Below are 19,044 nucleotides of genomic sequence, written 5' to 3'. Positions count from 1 at the left end.
TGCATCATTTAGAATTTTATATAGAAGGACTTAGCCAGTTAAAAAAAATAAAAATTTAAGCATATTCAGATCATTATTTAAAAGAGTTTAGTACTCTTATTCAGTTAAAAGAGTGTAGTTCATGAACTTAAAATTAGAAAGTGTAAAAATTTATTTTGTATTCTTCAATAGATTGATTGTACTTACATGACTATTGTATTGTACCAGACGGGAGAATTGTACTCAGTTGACTTCTAACAAAGACAAAATATAACAGTTTACAATACAAACTCAATATTGTTGAATTTTCTAAATTACCCAGTTATAAATCCCAACATATGAAAGCCTCTTTAATCACCATCACAGGGGAAGAACCAGGTAGATAAAATTAATACAAATTGGTAATGTTTTATAACATTTATTAACAACATCAACACATTGTATAAATTTTAACATTCAGTATAAGAATTAGATAGAAAATAGAAAACCTATCTAAAACGAAAAGCATTTGTTTATAAAATTTATCACATAATTTCATAAAAGTTATCTAAATTATAAATATATCATAAAACACAAATGTATTTATAAATCAATAACAAAAATAATGTATCATTTGTTTATCATTGAGGAAATGCTTCATTGTTTCACATCCAATGGCCAAGTTTTTTGAGAGGAACGGTTGCATGGCCTTTTTCATACAAAATGTAAATTTAGATTTGAGTCCAAAATACTTAACCAAACTGAATAATTTTTTTTTTAATCATTCCTCTTAAGTCGGTCAAGTAACATGATGATCAAAAAACAAAACAAGACGCCATGTTTCATTAAGCATAAGAAATACAAACATTTTGGAGAGAACAGGAGTTCAGAGGGTTTGCCAACTTCAACATGAAGATGACCCTTTATAGCGACGAAAGGGACTTGACTAGCGACAGTTGTAAGCAGAGGCTTTTTCTACTTAGATTTATATTTTCAATGGAAAAACTGCCTTTCAAAAGGCAAATAAAATATTTTTTCAGACCATACACAAAAATAGAATTTCAAAAATATATTTTTTATTTATACACGGTGTCCGGAAACTCGTAGTACAAGCGGGAAACTGGAGAATCTACACCACATGGGGAACCCAAAAAAACATAAAGTTTTTTGATTTGAGCATTTTCAAAAAAAAAAAAAAAAAAACCAAAAAAAAATATTTTTCGGCTATTTTAGGGTTAAAGTTTTTTCTGGTGTTTAGGGTTGAATAACAGATGTTTTAACCCTGCAAAGCAGAAATATTTTATGATTACACCGGGTTAAATGAAGGGTGATTTCAAAATAATGCTTCAAATCCGAGTTTCTTCATTTGTTTTACTTTCAAATAGTTTTAATTAGTTGGGTACTTTGATCTTAAGTAATAATTTATAAGAATTTGATTAAAAAAAAAAAAAAAAAAAAAAAAAAAAATCAACTTCAAACTCGATTTACTCGATAACGAAAGCTCAAATAAAAAAAATATATACTACAAAATCGACTCCAAATGTGATGTAGATTCACCAGTTTCCCGCTTGTACTACGAGTTTCCGGACACCCTGTATATCTCTACCGATTGTTCTATGTATTTTAGTTATTAAATTTATAGATAATTTAGAAATATAAATTACTAAGAAAATATATATAAACCTTAACAACCTGTAATATCATAAATGTATCTAACTAACGTTTTTTTTTCCTTTTTCATTGGTTAAAAATTTTATTCACATTTTGTATTTTAAAAATTTGGTTTTTTATCTGATGATATATAATCGTCAACTAGAAATGCATTTTGCTTATTATATACCTACCTTTAAGCATATATATATATATATATATATATATATAAAGATAAGGTATATACAGGGTGTATCGGCACTAACCCGACAAACTTTAACCAGCTATTCCTTAGCACATTTGGAGTAAAAAATGTTATGGGCACTTTGCTGTCTGGTAGCATTTTTTTTTCAATTAAAAACAAAAAAATTTAAAATTTCCACACTACATCACTGTCATTGGCATTGCGTTTCGTGTTAAACAGCTGTTATAAGCAAGTGTGTCGAAAAGCGTCTTCGCTCTTTCGCACACACTAAATAATAATAGTTAAAAATGAGACGAATGGTGCCGTGCTATTTCGTTGTGACTGTAAACGTGCGCCAATATAGGTACACACGTGCATTATTCAACGGAATTCGAATAAAATATTTGCCAGATGGGTTTTCAAACTTTATCAAAGGATAAAACAGTGGTGACATGTGGTGAAAATATGAATAATAAATTTTTTATTAAAAAAAAACGTTACCGGACAGCAAAGTGCACATAAGATTTTTTACTCCAAATATGCTAAGGAATAGCTGGTTAAAGTTTGTCGGGTACGTGCCGATACACCCTGTATATATACCTCATCTTTATGTTTATACATATTATTTTTTTTTTTTTTAAAGAAAGACAAACATTCCCGGGTTACGAATAACCTGACAATATTTTTAAATCTCCTACTACCACAACAGTAAGCTGAAAATGTTGCTTGTGTTGTGATGAAGGACTTAGCCAGCCGAGGAATTGAACACACTACGCCTGAGTGGGACCCAAGCGCGATATCAACTCGCCCACCGACCGGTCTTATATTGTGTAAATATTTTTATAACCTACAATGTTTTATATAGTAGCTAAAATAAAATAAAAGTTACGCCAGAATTCTGCACTGAAATAAATCCTAATTTCTAGTATTATGTAGTGGAATCCGAAAGCTTATCAATGCAAGCAATTCTGGACTATATGGAAATTCAAATGCATCATTTAGAATTTTATATAGAAGGAAGGAAAAAAAATAAAAATTTAAGCATATTCAGATCATCATTTAAAAGAGTTTAGTACTCTTTATTCAGTTAGTTCATGAACTTAAAATTAGAAAGTGTAAAAATTTATTTTGTATTCTTCAATAGATTGATTGTACTTACATGACTATTGTAATGTACCAGACGGGAGAATTGTACTCAGTTGACTTCTAACAAAGACAAAATATAACAGTTTACAATACAAACTCAATATTGTTGAATTTTCTAAATTACCCAGTTATAAATCCCAACATATGAAAGCCTCTTTAATCACCATCACAGGGGAAGAACCAGGTAGATAAAATTAATACAAATTTGTAATGTTTTATAACATTTATTAACAACATCAACACATTGTATAAATTTTAACATTCAGTATAAGAATTAGATAGAAAATAGAAAACCTATCTAAAACGAAAAGCATTTGTTTATAAAATTTATCACATAATTTCATAAAAGTTATCTACATTATAAATATATGAGTCGTGTAATTTCTATACCCGCTATATCAACTTTCATTGATTTGGAGAAAACCGCAAAAAACTGTCACATCTCTAGCGTACATAAGTAAATGCATTAAAATTTTTTATATAATGAATTGGAGTAATAAAATTTCGAAAAGCATTTATTTTTCTATATATGTCTAGCAATAATTAAGTAATTTCGATAAATAAAATGGATATAGCGGATTTTGATACTCACTTCGTGATTTTGAAAGTCAACTGAGGCGACATGGCGGGTTTAGCGTGGCGTCAGAGCGGCGGCCATATTGTATTTTGGCAAAATAACTGCTTGTGATTCGTTGAATCCGATATAGCGGGTTTTGATAGTGACTTTCTGTATGATATAGCGGATTTGGTTTCTCACTCGCAGTTTTAACATGGTTTTTGGTCATGATAAGGAGGGTTTTGAAACTCAATTTTAGGCTCCTCTTGTTGCTCGCAAAAATGTGAACAAGATGTCATACTCAGATCATTTTGTCAAAAAATCGGATATAGCGGGTATAGAAATTATAGGATTCATATCATAAAACACAAATGTATTTATATGTAAATCAATAACAAAAATAATGTATCATTTGTTTATCATTGAGGAAATGCTTCATTGTTTCACATCCAATGGCCAAGTTTTTTGAGAGGAACGGTTGCATGGCCTTTTTCATACAAAATGTAAATTTAGATTTGAGTCCAAAATACTTAACCAAACTGAATAATTTTTTTTTTGATCATTCCTCTTAAGTCGGTCAAGTAACATGATGATCAAAAAACAAAACAAGACGCCATGTTTCATTAAGCATAAGAAATACAAACATTTTGGAGAGAACAGGAGTTCAGAGGGTTTGCCAACTTCAACATGAAGATGACCCTTTATAGCGACGAAAGGGACTTGACTAGCGACAGTTGTAAGCAGAAGCTTTTTCTACTTAGATTTTTCACAAAAGAAAGCTTTTGTTTTATATTTTCAATGGAAAAGCTGCCTTTCAACAGGCAAATAAAATATTTTTTCAGACCATACACAAAAATGGAATTTCAAAAATATATTTTTGATTTATATAATTGAAATTAGAAAAAGTCACAGCACCCCCTTGAATAGTGCATAAATAATAATGTTGTTCAAAATATAGCTTATTCGATTGAATGAAATTTTCAGATCTAAGAATATGAAGCAATCGGTGGTGCGGATGTCAAATTTGAATGTATTATAAATTTTTTATCACCTTGATTAGAAGAATTACCGAAGAACGAAAAACACACTGATAGAGAAAAAAGTAATTTCATTGATACAGTATTATTCTAATGCCGGGTTTTCACCTCATCTATTCTAACGTTGAAGTGGATTCAACTTATATTTCTATCAGTTATTCCATCCTACAGAAAGCCTGTTCTCATTAATTTACGAAATAGATCATAGAATTAATCAGGTGGGAACCAAGCTTATTATTTACAATGAAGTAGCTTTGATTGAAATGAGCATACTCCGAGTTGAGTAGGTAAACCTTAACAAAAGAGTTTTATAAACTCACTAGCCTATATAATATTTTTATTAGGAATATCAAATTATTAATACTAGATGACAAGCAGAACAAAGAATTCAACATTTTGGTTAGGTAAAATTATACTTACTGTACATATATCCGAATGTACATAATAATTAAACATTTGTGTCATTTAGTCTACAAATTTAACATCAAACCGAAAAGAATTGCATTATTATATTTCTAATACAATATAAACCACTCACAGCCATACTCTTCCAAAAGGAAAATCAAAAATCTATCTACGCACCAAAAATGCACGGATGACAACAAGTAATACATTTACATAATTTAACACATCAATTACAAAAGTGTAAAGTATAAAGATCTGGCTTACAGCAGGTAGCAGTAACAGTGTCACCAACACTGTTCCACATAAATGTGTGGTGTCACAATGATCTCCTGCCAACCACTTACAGCCATCGATATTGTATACATGCATGCGGGTATGTAAATTTTATAACAAATTAATATTTAAAATATTTTTCAATAAGTACCGACTACTTAAATATGAAAATAAATATTTCATATAAAATCTAATAAATGCAATATATTTTTCACGAAAAGAACTTGTCGTGTGTGAGAGTTACATATTTAGAAAATACTCATTATTTTCCCTTTTTTTCAAACATCCTAAACCCCACTTAGAAATTTAACATTTCATATATTTTCCTTACTATGTACATTATTTTGCTGACCAAATAATATAAAATAATTAAACCAGTAAACGCTTGGTGACAATAGTACGAACTCCAATTTTACCGTTTGTTTTGTGTTTTAAAAATGGTTTTAGTGGACAATGATGCAGAACTAACAACATTTTAACGGCATTTACAAATCACATGTAACAAGCAATTATAGTTTGATTAAGCAAAACGTCAACATAAACATTAACAGCATAAAGTAAGACATTATTCTTAAATTCACAGTAAGCATTAAAGGCACCTTGCCTCCCGCAGACAACTTAGAATAAGTAGTTTAAACCTTATACATTAACAATGCCCTTGTTTGATTAAGGATTTACACACTGATCATGTTAGCCATCGACTAATAATAGATAACACAAGACACAAGGGAAGGTTTCAGAACTTAAATTTATTAATATACATTCGTAATCAAAAAGAATATTTACAATTTAATAATAACGTTTGATTAAAAATGACAACTTCAGTAATAATATTGACTCAGATTTGTTTTCTGTTATAGCAGTGATCCCAGAACTACACCACCCCCTTTAAAACAGGATCAATCCACAAACTCTTATGGCCTACATAAAGTTTATAAAAAAGGCAGAAAACTATTTGTCGAATATTTGATGAAATATTTTGGTATGAAGGGGGGCAGCAGTACAAAAGGTTTTGGTAACACTGTCTGTAAAATACTTGTGCTATTTCATGTGCAACCTGAACCTGGTATTTAATCAGAGTACTTTTTATATTGGTTTGAAAAAACATCTAATTTAATTGGTATGTATTCGCAAATAACAAAATAACTTCTCAATTTCTCAATACATAACCATAAAATATATTTACACGTTTCTGACACATTCCCCAAAGTACCTACCTACTAAAATAATGAACTTTTCAAGTTAATTAACACTCCAATCAATCGTCAGATCAATAGGTTCAACAAGCAAGTTTATGGCACTGTTACTTTTAAGAGTAACTAATAATCCCCTTTCATAGTGATTTAGAACTGTTTAATTAGGTTGGTTGAAAATTAACACTGATGGTGACCGGATGCAGAGATATATTGGGGTGGAGCCCCGCAGCCTCAAGGAGATTATACGGGCCGAGAAAAGGTATCAAACACTCATAGTCTATGTTCAATGGCACATAAAATGATCCCTTCGCATGTAAAGCGAACACTGGTACCCCAGTAGAGGGGAACGCATCATTGGTAAAGTTTTCACAAAACTTATTGTTATCTTTCTTTTCAACTAGCACAAGCCCTTGTTTGTTTTCAAGTTTCGTATCTTCTTTTACTTCAGTTTGTTGAGCTGTATTGTTACACCTGTATATAGAATGTTTTGCTTTGATTGGCATACTACAGTTGGTTCCAGTTGATGAAGTTTGATAATAGAGGGTTTTCGCATGCCTGTTGTGGTGATCACTGATTTTTCTTCTCTTGTGCATGAATTTGGTGTTATTAAGGAACTGTTCTCTTCTGACGGGAGATGGATTGTCAGGACTCAGGGAACCCATATTCATAACGCCATCACTCGGACTGGAAGAACTATAATCAGTTGATTGTGATTGTGAAAACCTTTGCTTAATTGTGTTTTTAAATTTATACAAATGAATATTATCTGCATCGGCGACTTCTTGGATACTCAATCCACTGTCACTGGGTTGTGAAGAATCCACTTTCCTAACACTTCGCAGGGAGGGCTCGTGTAACTGTTGGATGGCGTAGGGCTGCCGATACTCGGAAGAGATCACGGGATAGTTGGTATTTAAGATTACATCCTGTGGCAATCTGTAGACATTTCCATTCTCTAAACTCAGGATGTTCCTCATGTACTTGGACCTAGTAGACTCTCCACCCTCCTCTTTGTTATCATGAATCTTCTTCGTAAAGTTATTAGTCATCAAAGATACTGTTTGTGGGGCAAATTTCTTCTGCAGTGGTTCGATGGTATTTTCTTCAGAATTCTCATCTTGTTGGGAATGTTCAATGTCTGTCATTGAATTATTGTAGGGGTTTGCTTCACTATGTCCTGTAAACGTATTGTAGTGGTTGTGCTGCCTATCTTTAGTGTCTGAATCGTGATATATGGACTGATGGGCATTGCTTGTGGTGTGCGGAGCATAATTAACGGAGCTGCCACAGGAACTGCTGTTGCTGCCAGGAGTTGGGTGAAGTTTCATTAGATAATCAGCTGAAAGAATACACACTTCATTAATATTTTAGACTAAAAGCGTTTTCATGAATAGAAGGGTCATGTCGCCAGACTTTATAAGGTTTGTGAAAACTTGATTATTTTTACATCCGAGGCTGGCTTAAACCAATCAAAAATACTAATTTAGGTTGTGCGTGTGTCCTGCAAAACTCTGTTTCAATGAACTCAAATTTGGCTTCAATCTTAGCGTCATTTTCAAACTGATTTTATGAAGAATTCTAGGTAATAATTCTAGAGGTAATATAATTTTTTTAACAGAAAATTATTTTAATTGTCATTTTCAAAATAGGAAATGATTTTTCGAGAATTCAGACTATCCCGTGATTTTTCACAGGTTTGTGCTCGACACAACCGTGTCATTGAAAGCCAATATAAAGAATAAAAATAAAAAAATAAACTTTTCTTTTGTGGGTTGAAATTTAATTTTATCATTATATTAAGTTTACTTATATGTAGGTATTTTTTAAATGATGTAATTGTAAAGCTGCACATCTTGACACAGGAACGCCCTAGTGAGATGTGCAGATTATGTAAAAAAAAAAAAATTATATTAAATATTTCTCTAGGGATTTATGGAAAGAATCTAAATCGTTCTGGATAAAGAGTTGGAATGAAAAAAAAACAGTATTCCAACAATTAAATGCAATTCAAATATTATTTCAATAAATTGCTGAGCACTGGGTTCCATTCTGCAGCGCCTTTCTCCAGGACTACGGAAGGTATTCCCCTAGGTTTGAGAACCTGACTTGGAGATTGTTGTTTGCTTGGCTAGTGTTGCCGTGCTATGTAGGTGCTTCCCATATTATATTAAACAAGTCAAGTCATTTACCTGATAATTTATCAAAACGGTGCTCCAGGTGATTCACAAGTTGGACACAGAGAGAGTCTGCAGGGTAGTGAACCTGACTTTCTGTCAAGAATTGCATCACTTCAGATAAGCACTCCTTGTAGCCAAGTCTAAAGTTGTTTTTCAATTTTAATTCTTGTGATTCTGTATCTGGAGGGAAAAATATAGTTGATCAATATTTTTTTAATAAATAGGAAACTAGACATAATATAAAAAAAAACAAATATGCCATTATAGTTAGCAGAAGGATAGAACTTTATGCTGACGATGATGAGGTTAGAGTTTTACAAATACCAATAATAACAGTGATTTTCTGGCACAACTAGTTGTATTGTCGAGCGAGTCGTTCAAATCTTTATCTGGATTCACCATGGGGAGAGCGACTCGCTCTCTGAATACGGTAGAAGACAAATTTAGGACATTCTTTGAAATAATCCACAGTGAGTTTACAAGATTTTTGGCATTACATTTAAATATTACAATGGTACTTTTACAACAAATCAGGTATTTAATGTTATATAACCTTTAATTTTATGTAAAAGAATTAAAATGAAAATATAAAAATAGCTTCATCCAGACTCGGAGAGGAGTACAACGAGTGACATAATGTACCAGCGAGCAAGTACATCCTTCCCCCAAATATAAAACGAATGGGAAAGTTTATTGAGGACAAGTCAAGAATCAAAGTCTGGCTGAAAAGAGGTCAATGAAAAAACTTTAAAAACGACATAGAAGACGACCTAATTAAATAACTTTAGTCCGCCTCAGCACAGAACCTCCTAATGGGGAGACTTAAAAAATACCATGGTTATACATTTCTACAATCTACACCATAACATTTTGTATGTTCACATGCCTCATATAGATGCTAAAAAATATTTTTTTGTTGTAAAGGCCAGAATATATTTCTATAGTCACAATCGGTTTCATAACTTTATTTTGACTGCAAAAAAACATTATTGTTTATCAAACGTGAGTCGCCTGGTGCGTGGACTTTTATTGAAGGATTTTCATTTTTGATGAGATAAGAGATAATTAGGAATGAAATAATGTGCTTACTTTTATCTTGAAGAGTCTTGATATATCTGGTGGCCATCTCGATGATCTCTGTCTTCTCGATGCGTCCCCGGCCCTTCTTCAGGTAATCCGGGGGGATGAGACGAGACAGGTCCGCGAGGCAGTTGTTCATGCGATCGCGCCGCCTCTTCTCTATGATTCGGTGAGAAGTAGGATTCTGCTGCAAATAAAAAATATCATTTATTACTAAATCGTCAATGAAATAATTATATCCAATAAGGGAACAATGACCAGCTGATAAGACTTGACAAACTTATTAAAAAATAATGAATCTCCTTGAATCGAGGTCCAAAACTTTTTATTGAAGTTGAAAGTAATCAAGTGTGATAAGCGAATTCTTCAACCTTTGACGGATATTTTCAGATAATGCTCAAATAATTTACCATACCTACATAGTAAGAATCTTTTCGGTTCCATATATAAAGTAAAAGATTTTGACATTAAACACATTCCGACATCTGTAAGCAATGTTTTATATAGATAGTAATAATTCGTAGAACATGATAAAGAAAGTTGACTACAGTAAATCTAATGCTTATCTATTCATTATAACTGTTTCAATAGATAGGCGTGAGGTGTTATACCTAACTATTTCAAACACTAATAATATGAGTGACTAAAAATGTTATAAGTACCTTTTTAAAGAAAATTGTAATTGAACATTTCCCAAACAATGTGAGGCCAGTTTAGCTGTTGACCTCGACAATTTCAAATTAAACAAAGGTTTTATTTTCCTCATTGAATTGATTAATTAATTTTCATCTTACAATACCTTGCTACGATGATTGTTCCAAAATTAAACCGAGGGTGTTATTTAACTACCCAGGTTACTGAGGCTATTTCAGGCCTTTGTTTTCATCTGCCTACATATTTTTCAGCCCATTGCAGGTTTTAATTAAAAAATGAGTTTTGTATAGATTATTTTTAACCTAATTTAATTACAAATTAAAATATTCTTTATATATTTATTGGTCATGTAATGCTAACCGTTCTTGGAAGTTTTTCTTTGTGAAACATTTCTTGTTTAAAATAAAAGAAAAATGAATTATATTTAACCTGTGTATAAAAGTTTTTTTTATTTTTAAATAAACCTGTGTTTTATTATAATTTTAAATTTCTTTATTGCTTTTTATATTTGAACTAGTGCGCTCGGGCAGATGTTGTCCTGCCACAGACCGCCTTTTATCAGGTGGCGCTGTTGTCCGATATTTTATGCATTTGACATACATGCGCAAGTCACATGCATCGTAGCTATTGTTTTGATGTTTCATTTGATATCGATCATTTCAGCAAATTGTGATTATTTTTTGTTGTTTGTTTTTGGGGTGTTATGCCGTGTTGCGCAACTCCTTCTTTAGCCGACGTTTTGGCCGTGAGAATCTAAAAACTTACCAATTGTGATTATTGTTCAGTACCCTTGAGTTGATTTTTCAAAAAAACGGCGCTTTAAAAATCAGCCAAATATTATTATAAAATAAATAAATTGATTGACCAAAATATTGATTGGCACCGTTCTATACATGCTCAACTGCCTTGAAGTATATGTCTTTGACAGTGTGACAGATTGCCGTACAAATACGATCCATAGAAAACACTTTCGATATACATTTTTTATTCATCTCACTATTCAAGTGTAATAAATATGGTAAAAATTCTTATTTGATAATGGATAAAAATTATACGTTATAAATGAGGTAAATAAAGGTTGAAGTCTAAACAATGTTGTTGCTATAAATTATAGTAATGCATTCAAATTTAATGTAATGCGATTTGGTAAATAGTATTTTTTGTCTTCTTTTGCCAATATGAATAGATTCGATGGTTTACCACACGCGAGCATGCAACTTGTAATTGGCCATGGGAGAAACATGGATTTTCTAAGACCAGGTCACAGGGAAGTTAAAAATTGTGGTTGAATGTATTTTTGGATGAGAAATCTGAAAAAAAAATCTTTTTTTTTAGATCTCGACAACAACGCCACCTATCGGGTCCCAAACTAACCTATATTTCAATCAATCGGTTGGGCGGTTTCAGAGATTAAAAACAAGCAAATATTTTTTCTGCTATTAGTCATCTCGGTATCCGTTTTTTATGCAAATCTACATTTTTATTCCGAGATTGATGAAATTTTGCACCACTTTAACCTTGAAAACAAGATGAAGGTCAAGTCAAAAAACCACCCCGTCCCCCTTTTCCACCACATAAAGCAGAACGATAACTTCGTTGCGCTCAGTGGCAGCAGAATTCACAGCTCGGTGGCGTAGGGAGCAGTTTAACAAGTCAGAAAAGGGTTTGAAAGAACTTATTTTTAATGAACTTACGACAAGTTCAAGACAAATAATAGTTTTGGCTTCATAATCGAGTTGAGGTGAGAGCGAGTCGCATGTTCCCCACGTGGCACGTGGCAAGTCCGCCCCGCACCACGCACGTGACGGCCCCACTGGACTAAACTGGCACCGCACGTTGTCACTGAATATGGAAAACTCCGATCCAGATTACGTTCTCTCTGCGCTGCCGTAACGACCTAACAACCCAACAAGTGTGAACATATCGATCATTATTATTTTAGCGTAACCTCGTCTCGTGTCACGACATTTATAATATTCATTACACAACCACCAACCACCGCACCTTTACCTGGAGAGTGTGGTCGTGGTGTACAGTGTACACTGTGCCTACGCAGCGCAAGGCACGCAGCACATGTTTATATTTGATACTCGCCAATACAGAAGCTTGTTGGTGATGTGATGACAAATTATGTATTATTTATAGCAACAGTACAAAGTAAAATTCAACTACTTTATCTACCCTTATCACAGACTCCGGTAGTAAGCGTTCAAAGAGAAAAAAAATGGTCTGAAAGGGAGATACGTAATTATGAATGTTAGAGGGAGCGCGCTAATATAAAAAAAACGATAATAATTAAGCGAAAATATTTAATAAAACGCGACTCGTTTAAAATCTCTAGACAAATGCCTAAGTTGCATTTAAATACACATGATTTTTTTCACATCTATATATAACATGTTAAATAACAGAACAAAATGTGATTTTGTTCAATTGAGGGAATTTCATAAAATTACTGTTTCGGTATGAATATCTCACCTTTTGTACGATTGAGGGAATTTCATAAAATTACCGTTTCGGTATGAATATCTCACCTTTTGTACTGCATTTACAAGTATATAGGTACAATGCCATCAATGTTTTACCATCACACGAAAAATTTGTGATGCACTGAATCCAGTTTTCTTAAAATAAACCAATCTATTGGGGTATTTCGCCAATTTTTTTGTTTCTTTCATGTTAAAATATTACTTTTGAAAATGTAAAACATATTAGCCAATGTGAAATTATATGAAACCATTGCTTTTTCTATTATTTTATTACTAACCCTTGTGTAAAAAAACTGTATATACCCAGTTTAAAAGCCACGTGGGCGTATAAAAATGTAATAAATAATTATAAAAATAACCACGATAACTCCCCATTTCATAAATAAATATTCGCAACAGAAAACTCAGCTAAATTATTCAGTATAATATAGTAACTATTCATATGTAAGTACTGCATGTTATATACTTTATAAATAAACAATTCGCAAATAATACCTTATTCTATTAATGGTGCTTACCGAGAAGATGGTGAAATACTACTTGAATCTCTATAAACTAAACCGTCAAAAAGAGTGCTAACGCGTAAATAAGCAGTTGTCAAGGGTTTCCAAACCTTTTACCCCAATTTTACTATTTACCATAATTTTACGCTTTACCCTAATTTTACTATTTACCCCAATTTTCACGAGAAACGATTTCTAACAAGAATCTTATAATAATTTCGGATTTTCCTTTTTTTACCGAGAAGATGGTGAAATACTACCTGAATCTCTATAAACTAAACCGTCAAAAAGAGTGCTAACGCGTAAGTAATCAGTTGTCAAGGGTTTCCAAACCTTTTATCCCAATTTTACTATTTACCCCAATTTTACTCCAATTTTACTTTTTTACTAATTTTCACGAAAAACGATTTCTAACAAGAATCTTACAAGAATTTCAGCTTCTCCTTTTTTTAGTTCTTCAAAACATTGACCATTTTAAACCGTTTTAATATCATATAAGCAAACATTTAGGAAAATTTCGTCCATGGATGTAAATTTTAGGTTTAAAATATGGAAATAATATTATTTATTTTCAAAATTCACAATCATATTTATTGGGATCAACCGGTTAGCCTTTGAATTAGATCTTTAACCTCTGTACGGACCCTGACAAAATCACCGAGCTTTAGATCCCCACAATATGTTAAAAGCTATTTGGCGCACAAAACTAAATATAAATTTTCACTTGGGAGGCGGGTATGGGTACGCCGCCCCGGAACCGTTTATTGGAGAATCAACACCAATGCCACAGGCCATTCCAAGTGGTTTGCTACGTTTGGTGACTTGGCAGGCATGCCCGGGTTCATCGGCATAGGCCGCTTTGGGGAGACCCTTTGACCTCTCTCACGACTAATCGTCTTGCATCTCAACGGGTGGTACTTGAATTCTATTTTTTTTTTCATAACGTGAATTATTTAATAGTAATTTTTCGGTAGGTGTGTACGTGTAGGTGGACAAGTGTTAAACCTAACATCCCTTTAGGACACTTAAATCACCCCTCGTTGAACATTTTTAATATTCCAACTTTAGAAAACAGATGAAAAATAAACGATCTAACTTTTTAATTATAATTGTTAAGCTCTAAATTCGATTGTTCTGAACTCCTGCATTTAATCACCTAAAAAACGTACCTAAACGAACGAGTTATTTTACACGTGTGTATCTCATTCGAACTATGGTTTGCAATCCCCAATACAATGTTTACACAATAACACAAACGATATTGATCCATTTGACAATAATAAATTTGATCTTGGCAAACTCCAAAAGCATTGAGGTATAATAAACTTTTTCTACCTATTTTATTAAGTATTAGATGACGTGTACCCGGAATAGTTTGGGGTAAAGATTTGAGGTTGTAAATTCTAGTGGACCTGTCAATTGGGTTGTTTTTATGAATGGAAAACAATTATTGTATTTTATAATTATTTGTTTCACTTGATCGTGTCACGTCTTCCTTGGGCGACCTCGGTTTCTGCCACCATTCACTTCCACGTCATACATTGTCCTCACACCTATTTATTCGTTCATTACGTACGCCTCATTCTTCAGCGAAATCGGTTTATAAGGCAAAAACAAAGAAATATTAATTTATATATATATGGATGGATTGAACAACAATTTAATACATTTTTATATATATGGATGGATTGAACAGCAATTTAATAAATTTTTATATATATGGATGGATTGAACAGCAATTTAATATTAATACATTTGTAAATATATGGATGGTTTGAAGAACGTTATCATTTTTACTAATATTACCATTGATTTGGTGGATATTTTTATACTATTTATATTTTCTGCATCCTGTATGTTGTTCTCTCTTGTATTAATTAATATAATTGTAGTATTTTTAAACTGAAAGCATCTATAAATATGTATATTTGTCTCAGGATCGTTGCATTTCAAAAATAGAAACGCACATTTCGATTGTTGGTAAACTTGAAAAATTACGACATCTAATTCAACCAATGAAATTATAAATATACCAGACTCGTTATATTAATAATAATCGAACATAAAGCACCGCTTGTGAAAAGGATATCTATTCAAAGAATACGTGTGTACGAATGAAATAGCTATATGAACGGTCCGCTAAAGTATGTCCACTGGACCAAGTTCTGTGAAACTACGCGCGTTGTCTCAGAGATGTGTCTTTAATTTTATTAATTCATCTAAGCATCTGTCAAACATTAAAAACCACACATTTTCAATAAAGAATTATTAAATAATTAAATTATTTCAGTATCTACTTTATTGCTTGTCTGATACGATATCTTGCTCCAACTTTGAAAATTAAAAGTTTTATTGACTAATGTTACGCATTACGCAGGAATTTTTCACATTACCCATGCACAAACAATCGGAATTGGAACGTTTAATTATTCTCACTGTAATTTCTACAAAAGATGCACTACATAATATTGTGTAAAACCACTCGTTTAAATAAATACAAAAAAAATTTAAACATTCTAATAAAAATAAACGGGTATTATATTTTCACAAGAAAATGCATAAAATAGTCAAGGGCGATCACGCAAATATGCGTGAAAAAAAATTATACCATTGCCGGCTTTCACGCAAATACGTATGATATCTGAAAAGGATTAAATCAATGACATAAAATAGATTTTTTAAAGATTATTGCGAAATAATTGGCCTGGGAAACGGGTTAATGTTAAGTCAGCGGATTAACAGGCCAATCGAATAAAAAAAAAACAAAATACAAAATAAAAAATACACAACATGACGTGTCTGTCACGACCGGGTTACGTAGCTAAATTATGTTATTAAAAAATTGTCGCGAGGGTATCTGTTGAAAAATTGATAAGGGTGTAAAAAAGACAACCATCAAAACAATGTTCCAACTTAACTCAGTCGTTAATCAAGATGCTCACAAGTATAGTATTATATATTTAGTAAAATGTAAGGGAAACTTACGTCTTTGGGAATAAAACGGTTGTGTTTATTGGCGAATTCCATCATTAGACGCACAGCTTTGATTCCGCACTCGTTCGAATGAATTGTTGTGAACTGAATGTGTTGTTTTATTGATGCACTAACACTGGATTGTAAACACTCGACTGAATGAAGCACTGATAGCAGTGAACGTCGGTGGCGTAGTGTGTGCCTCTGTACAGCGAAATAGTCAGTTCGTCGGGTCGTCAGTACGCCAGTATACGAAACACGTGATAACGCACGTGAATCCTCTTTCAGAAACGGAGTATTTTAGCGCAATTCTATTTTAGTAGCGTACGCCGCGAACAAGGGGCGCTATGTACCCCCGGGGTGAGCGGTGTGAGGGTTATTATTAAGTTTGCTGCAGATCGAGTATGCAAATAGAAAATGTTATTATTCAAATAACGCCTTTCATCAACGACTGATATTATTTAAATAATATATAAGTTTAAGTCATCATTATAATATTATTAAACTTCATGATTCTGGTACTACTGTTTCGCGATTAAAAAGTTAAAATAAATAATGTATTTTCCTCCCCGTCTGAATGCGGGCTGACTTTAGTAGAAATAGTAACCGAAACTTGTTGCAGTAGGAGTGAGCTATCGGCGGCTTCCTATCGGCAATAGTAATTAATGTTCAAACCGCAAACTGCATGCGTCACTTTATTATATGTATTATCACTCGAAGATAATAAAAAAATGCTATCGACACAAGGCCAGTTCAAATTTGAAATGATTTTCAAATTAATGAAGATATCTTTACGTCAAAAATATATGTTATTCATTTAATTTGCATCATTATTTATATTTCAAGGTATTCTGCTTTCGACTATGATGAATTGACCGAACGCTTTGGCTATCGTGTCGACAGTGAAACGAGATGCAGCCGGGGATGCCTTATAAGGGAGGATTTCTCTCCCCCTGTGGAGAGGGTGGGACCTCGCCCGCCTTCCTTCCTTCGCTGGTCACCTTTGGCGTTTGCCAGAAGGACGGGACCCACAAAGGAATAAAAATAACTTCACTGTTCACCATTCAATGTACTAAACGTGGGTTCAGAGTTTAAAAGTTCGAGAAAAGGCGTTTTTATAAGGTTGTTTTTTACACAATATAAATACGATTGAGTCGAAAGAAGCGATACGAAGTTGAAAGAGTGAAGGTTTTTAATTTAATTTTAAAAGTTAATCAGGATTTTATTTACAAGCGAACGCGATGGTACCTACCTACAGTTCGCCGATTGTTTCTCGATTCTTGACACGTGCAATAAAATTGTATCAACGTACCAAAGTATATCGTATTGTTTATAAAATAAGCTAACTTATTTTTAAAAGTCTATAAATTCCAAATATTCTAACTTATTTTTAAAAGTCTAGAAATTCCAAATATTGTAAAATATTGTTTCAGTTCCGTTCCGTATATTGTCGTGACGAAATCTTAATTTAATTGATAGAAAGTGGAATGGAAATTTAACAGACACACAAACAAATACATGATTCCTTACTAATACACTCTTAAAAAGATAGTGCACCAATATGCATGCAATTATTATTATGCATCCATTCCTATGCTTAGAACGACCACGGCTCAGCACCACTATTCGTATTTAGGTGTGAGATGGTACAATATATTATTGTCCAAAAATAAAATTAGTGTAACCGAAACTGTGAATTATGAACAATTCAAAAAGTTAATTAAGTCCCTAAAATTGGATAATGATATATTGTACCCCTAATTTTCTTACACTTACTCAAACTGTAAAAAGTATATATTAATTTGATTGTCTTTAAAAAAAACTACTTTTCTAAATTTTTCTTGATATATTGTACCCTTAATTTCCTCACGCTTACTTAATCTGTAAAAAGATGAATTATTTTAATTATCTTTAAAAAAACAAATTTCTAATTTGTGTACCTATGTTAATATTATGTTTGTATTTATTTCAAAAGTTTTTGATTATTGTTAAATCATTAGAACTAAATGTAAAGACTCCTCCCATAAACACGAGCTCCTGGAGCTCAACTTATGGAGAAATAGAATAATAATGAACAAATTATTTATAAGTCTGCATATTGTTATCATTTATAATGTTAAATAATAAATAAAAAAAAAAAAAATAAAAATAAAAAAAAATTGTAATATCAGTAAGGGTTTAAGGCAGAGGCTCCATAGTGGTATGTATGGACAGGGGTCGATTTCGACCTGTGGTCCACGATACAGGTGGGATACAGGACCCCCATTTAAATCTTGTGGAAATTGTTTATTGAGAGGCATCTGTTTTTGTCTACGGCAAAAAAATCGGTAAGAGGTCCACGAGGTAAAAAAATGTTTGGGAACCTCTGGATTAAGGTGTTAGACAAGCCAATGAGTGTAATGAGAATAAGCCATGAACTATGTATGTAAAATATTTACCCTACTGCTGCCGGACTGCTTGGTGGTCCTGAGGAAGTCCACATCCGTGGAGAAGTCCACGCTACCGTCCCCCACTATGTAGTTCGCCTCGCTTTCATCACTGCAACAGGAAAACATAACACACTGAATTAATGTGTGCAATGAGAACCTCACCACTGAAATAGGACAACAGACATTACATACTGAATTTCTGGGTGCCATGAGAACCTCATCAATGAATTAGGACAACAGACATTACATACTGAATTTCTGTGTGCCATGAGAACCTCATCACCGTAAAAGGACAACTGACATAACGTCCTGATTGACTGTGTTCCATGAGAAC

The 19,044-nt window shown here is 32.7% G+C and overlaps 1 protein-coding gene across 2 annotated transcripts in view; it reads right to left on the bottom strand.

The window, feature by feature from the left end:
• Positions 1-3,742: 3,742 nt before the first annotated feature.
• cwo (transcription factor cwo) overlaps positions 3,743-19,044 on the bottom strand; it is a 39,947-nt gene continuing 24,645 nt past the window's right edge. The window contains exons 2-5 of one of the 2 annotated variants that reach the window (XM_089634580.1): positions 18,720-18,819; positions 9,672-9,849; positions 8,595-8,762; positions 3,743-7,744 (exon numbers count right to left, since the gene is read on the bottom strand). In XM_089634580.1, the coding sequence (XP_089490706.1) occupies positions 6,567-7,744; positions 8,595-8,762; positions 9,672-9,849; positions 18,720-18,819 (1,624 nt within the window). In that variant the 3' untranslated portion in view covers positions 3,743-6,566. The remainder of the gene's footprint in view (positions 7,745-8,594; positions 8,763-9,671; positions 9,850-18,719; positions 18,820-19,044) is intronic. The other variant, XM_089634586.1, reaches the window with a different exon arrangement.

Source organism: Hesperophylax consimilis, chromosome 1, assembly GCF_061612785.1.
Source record: "Hesperophylax consimilis isolate HC1 chromosome 1, BYU_Hcon_1.0, whole genome shotgun sequence".
Lineage (NCBI taxonomy): Eukaryota > Metazoa > Arthropoda > Insecta > Trichoptera > Limnephilidae > Hesperophylax > Hesperophylax consimilis.
This window is presented reverse-complemented; position numbering and strand designations above follow the sequence as displayed.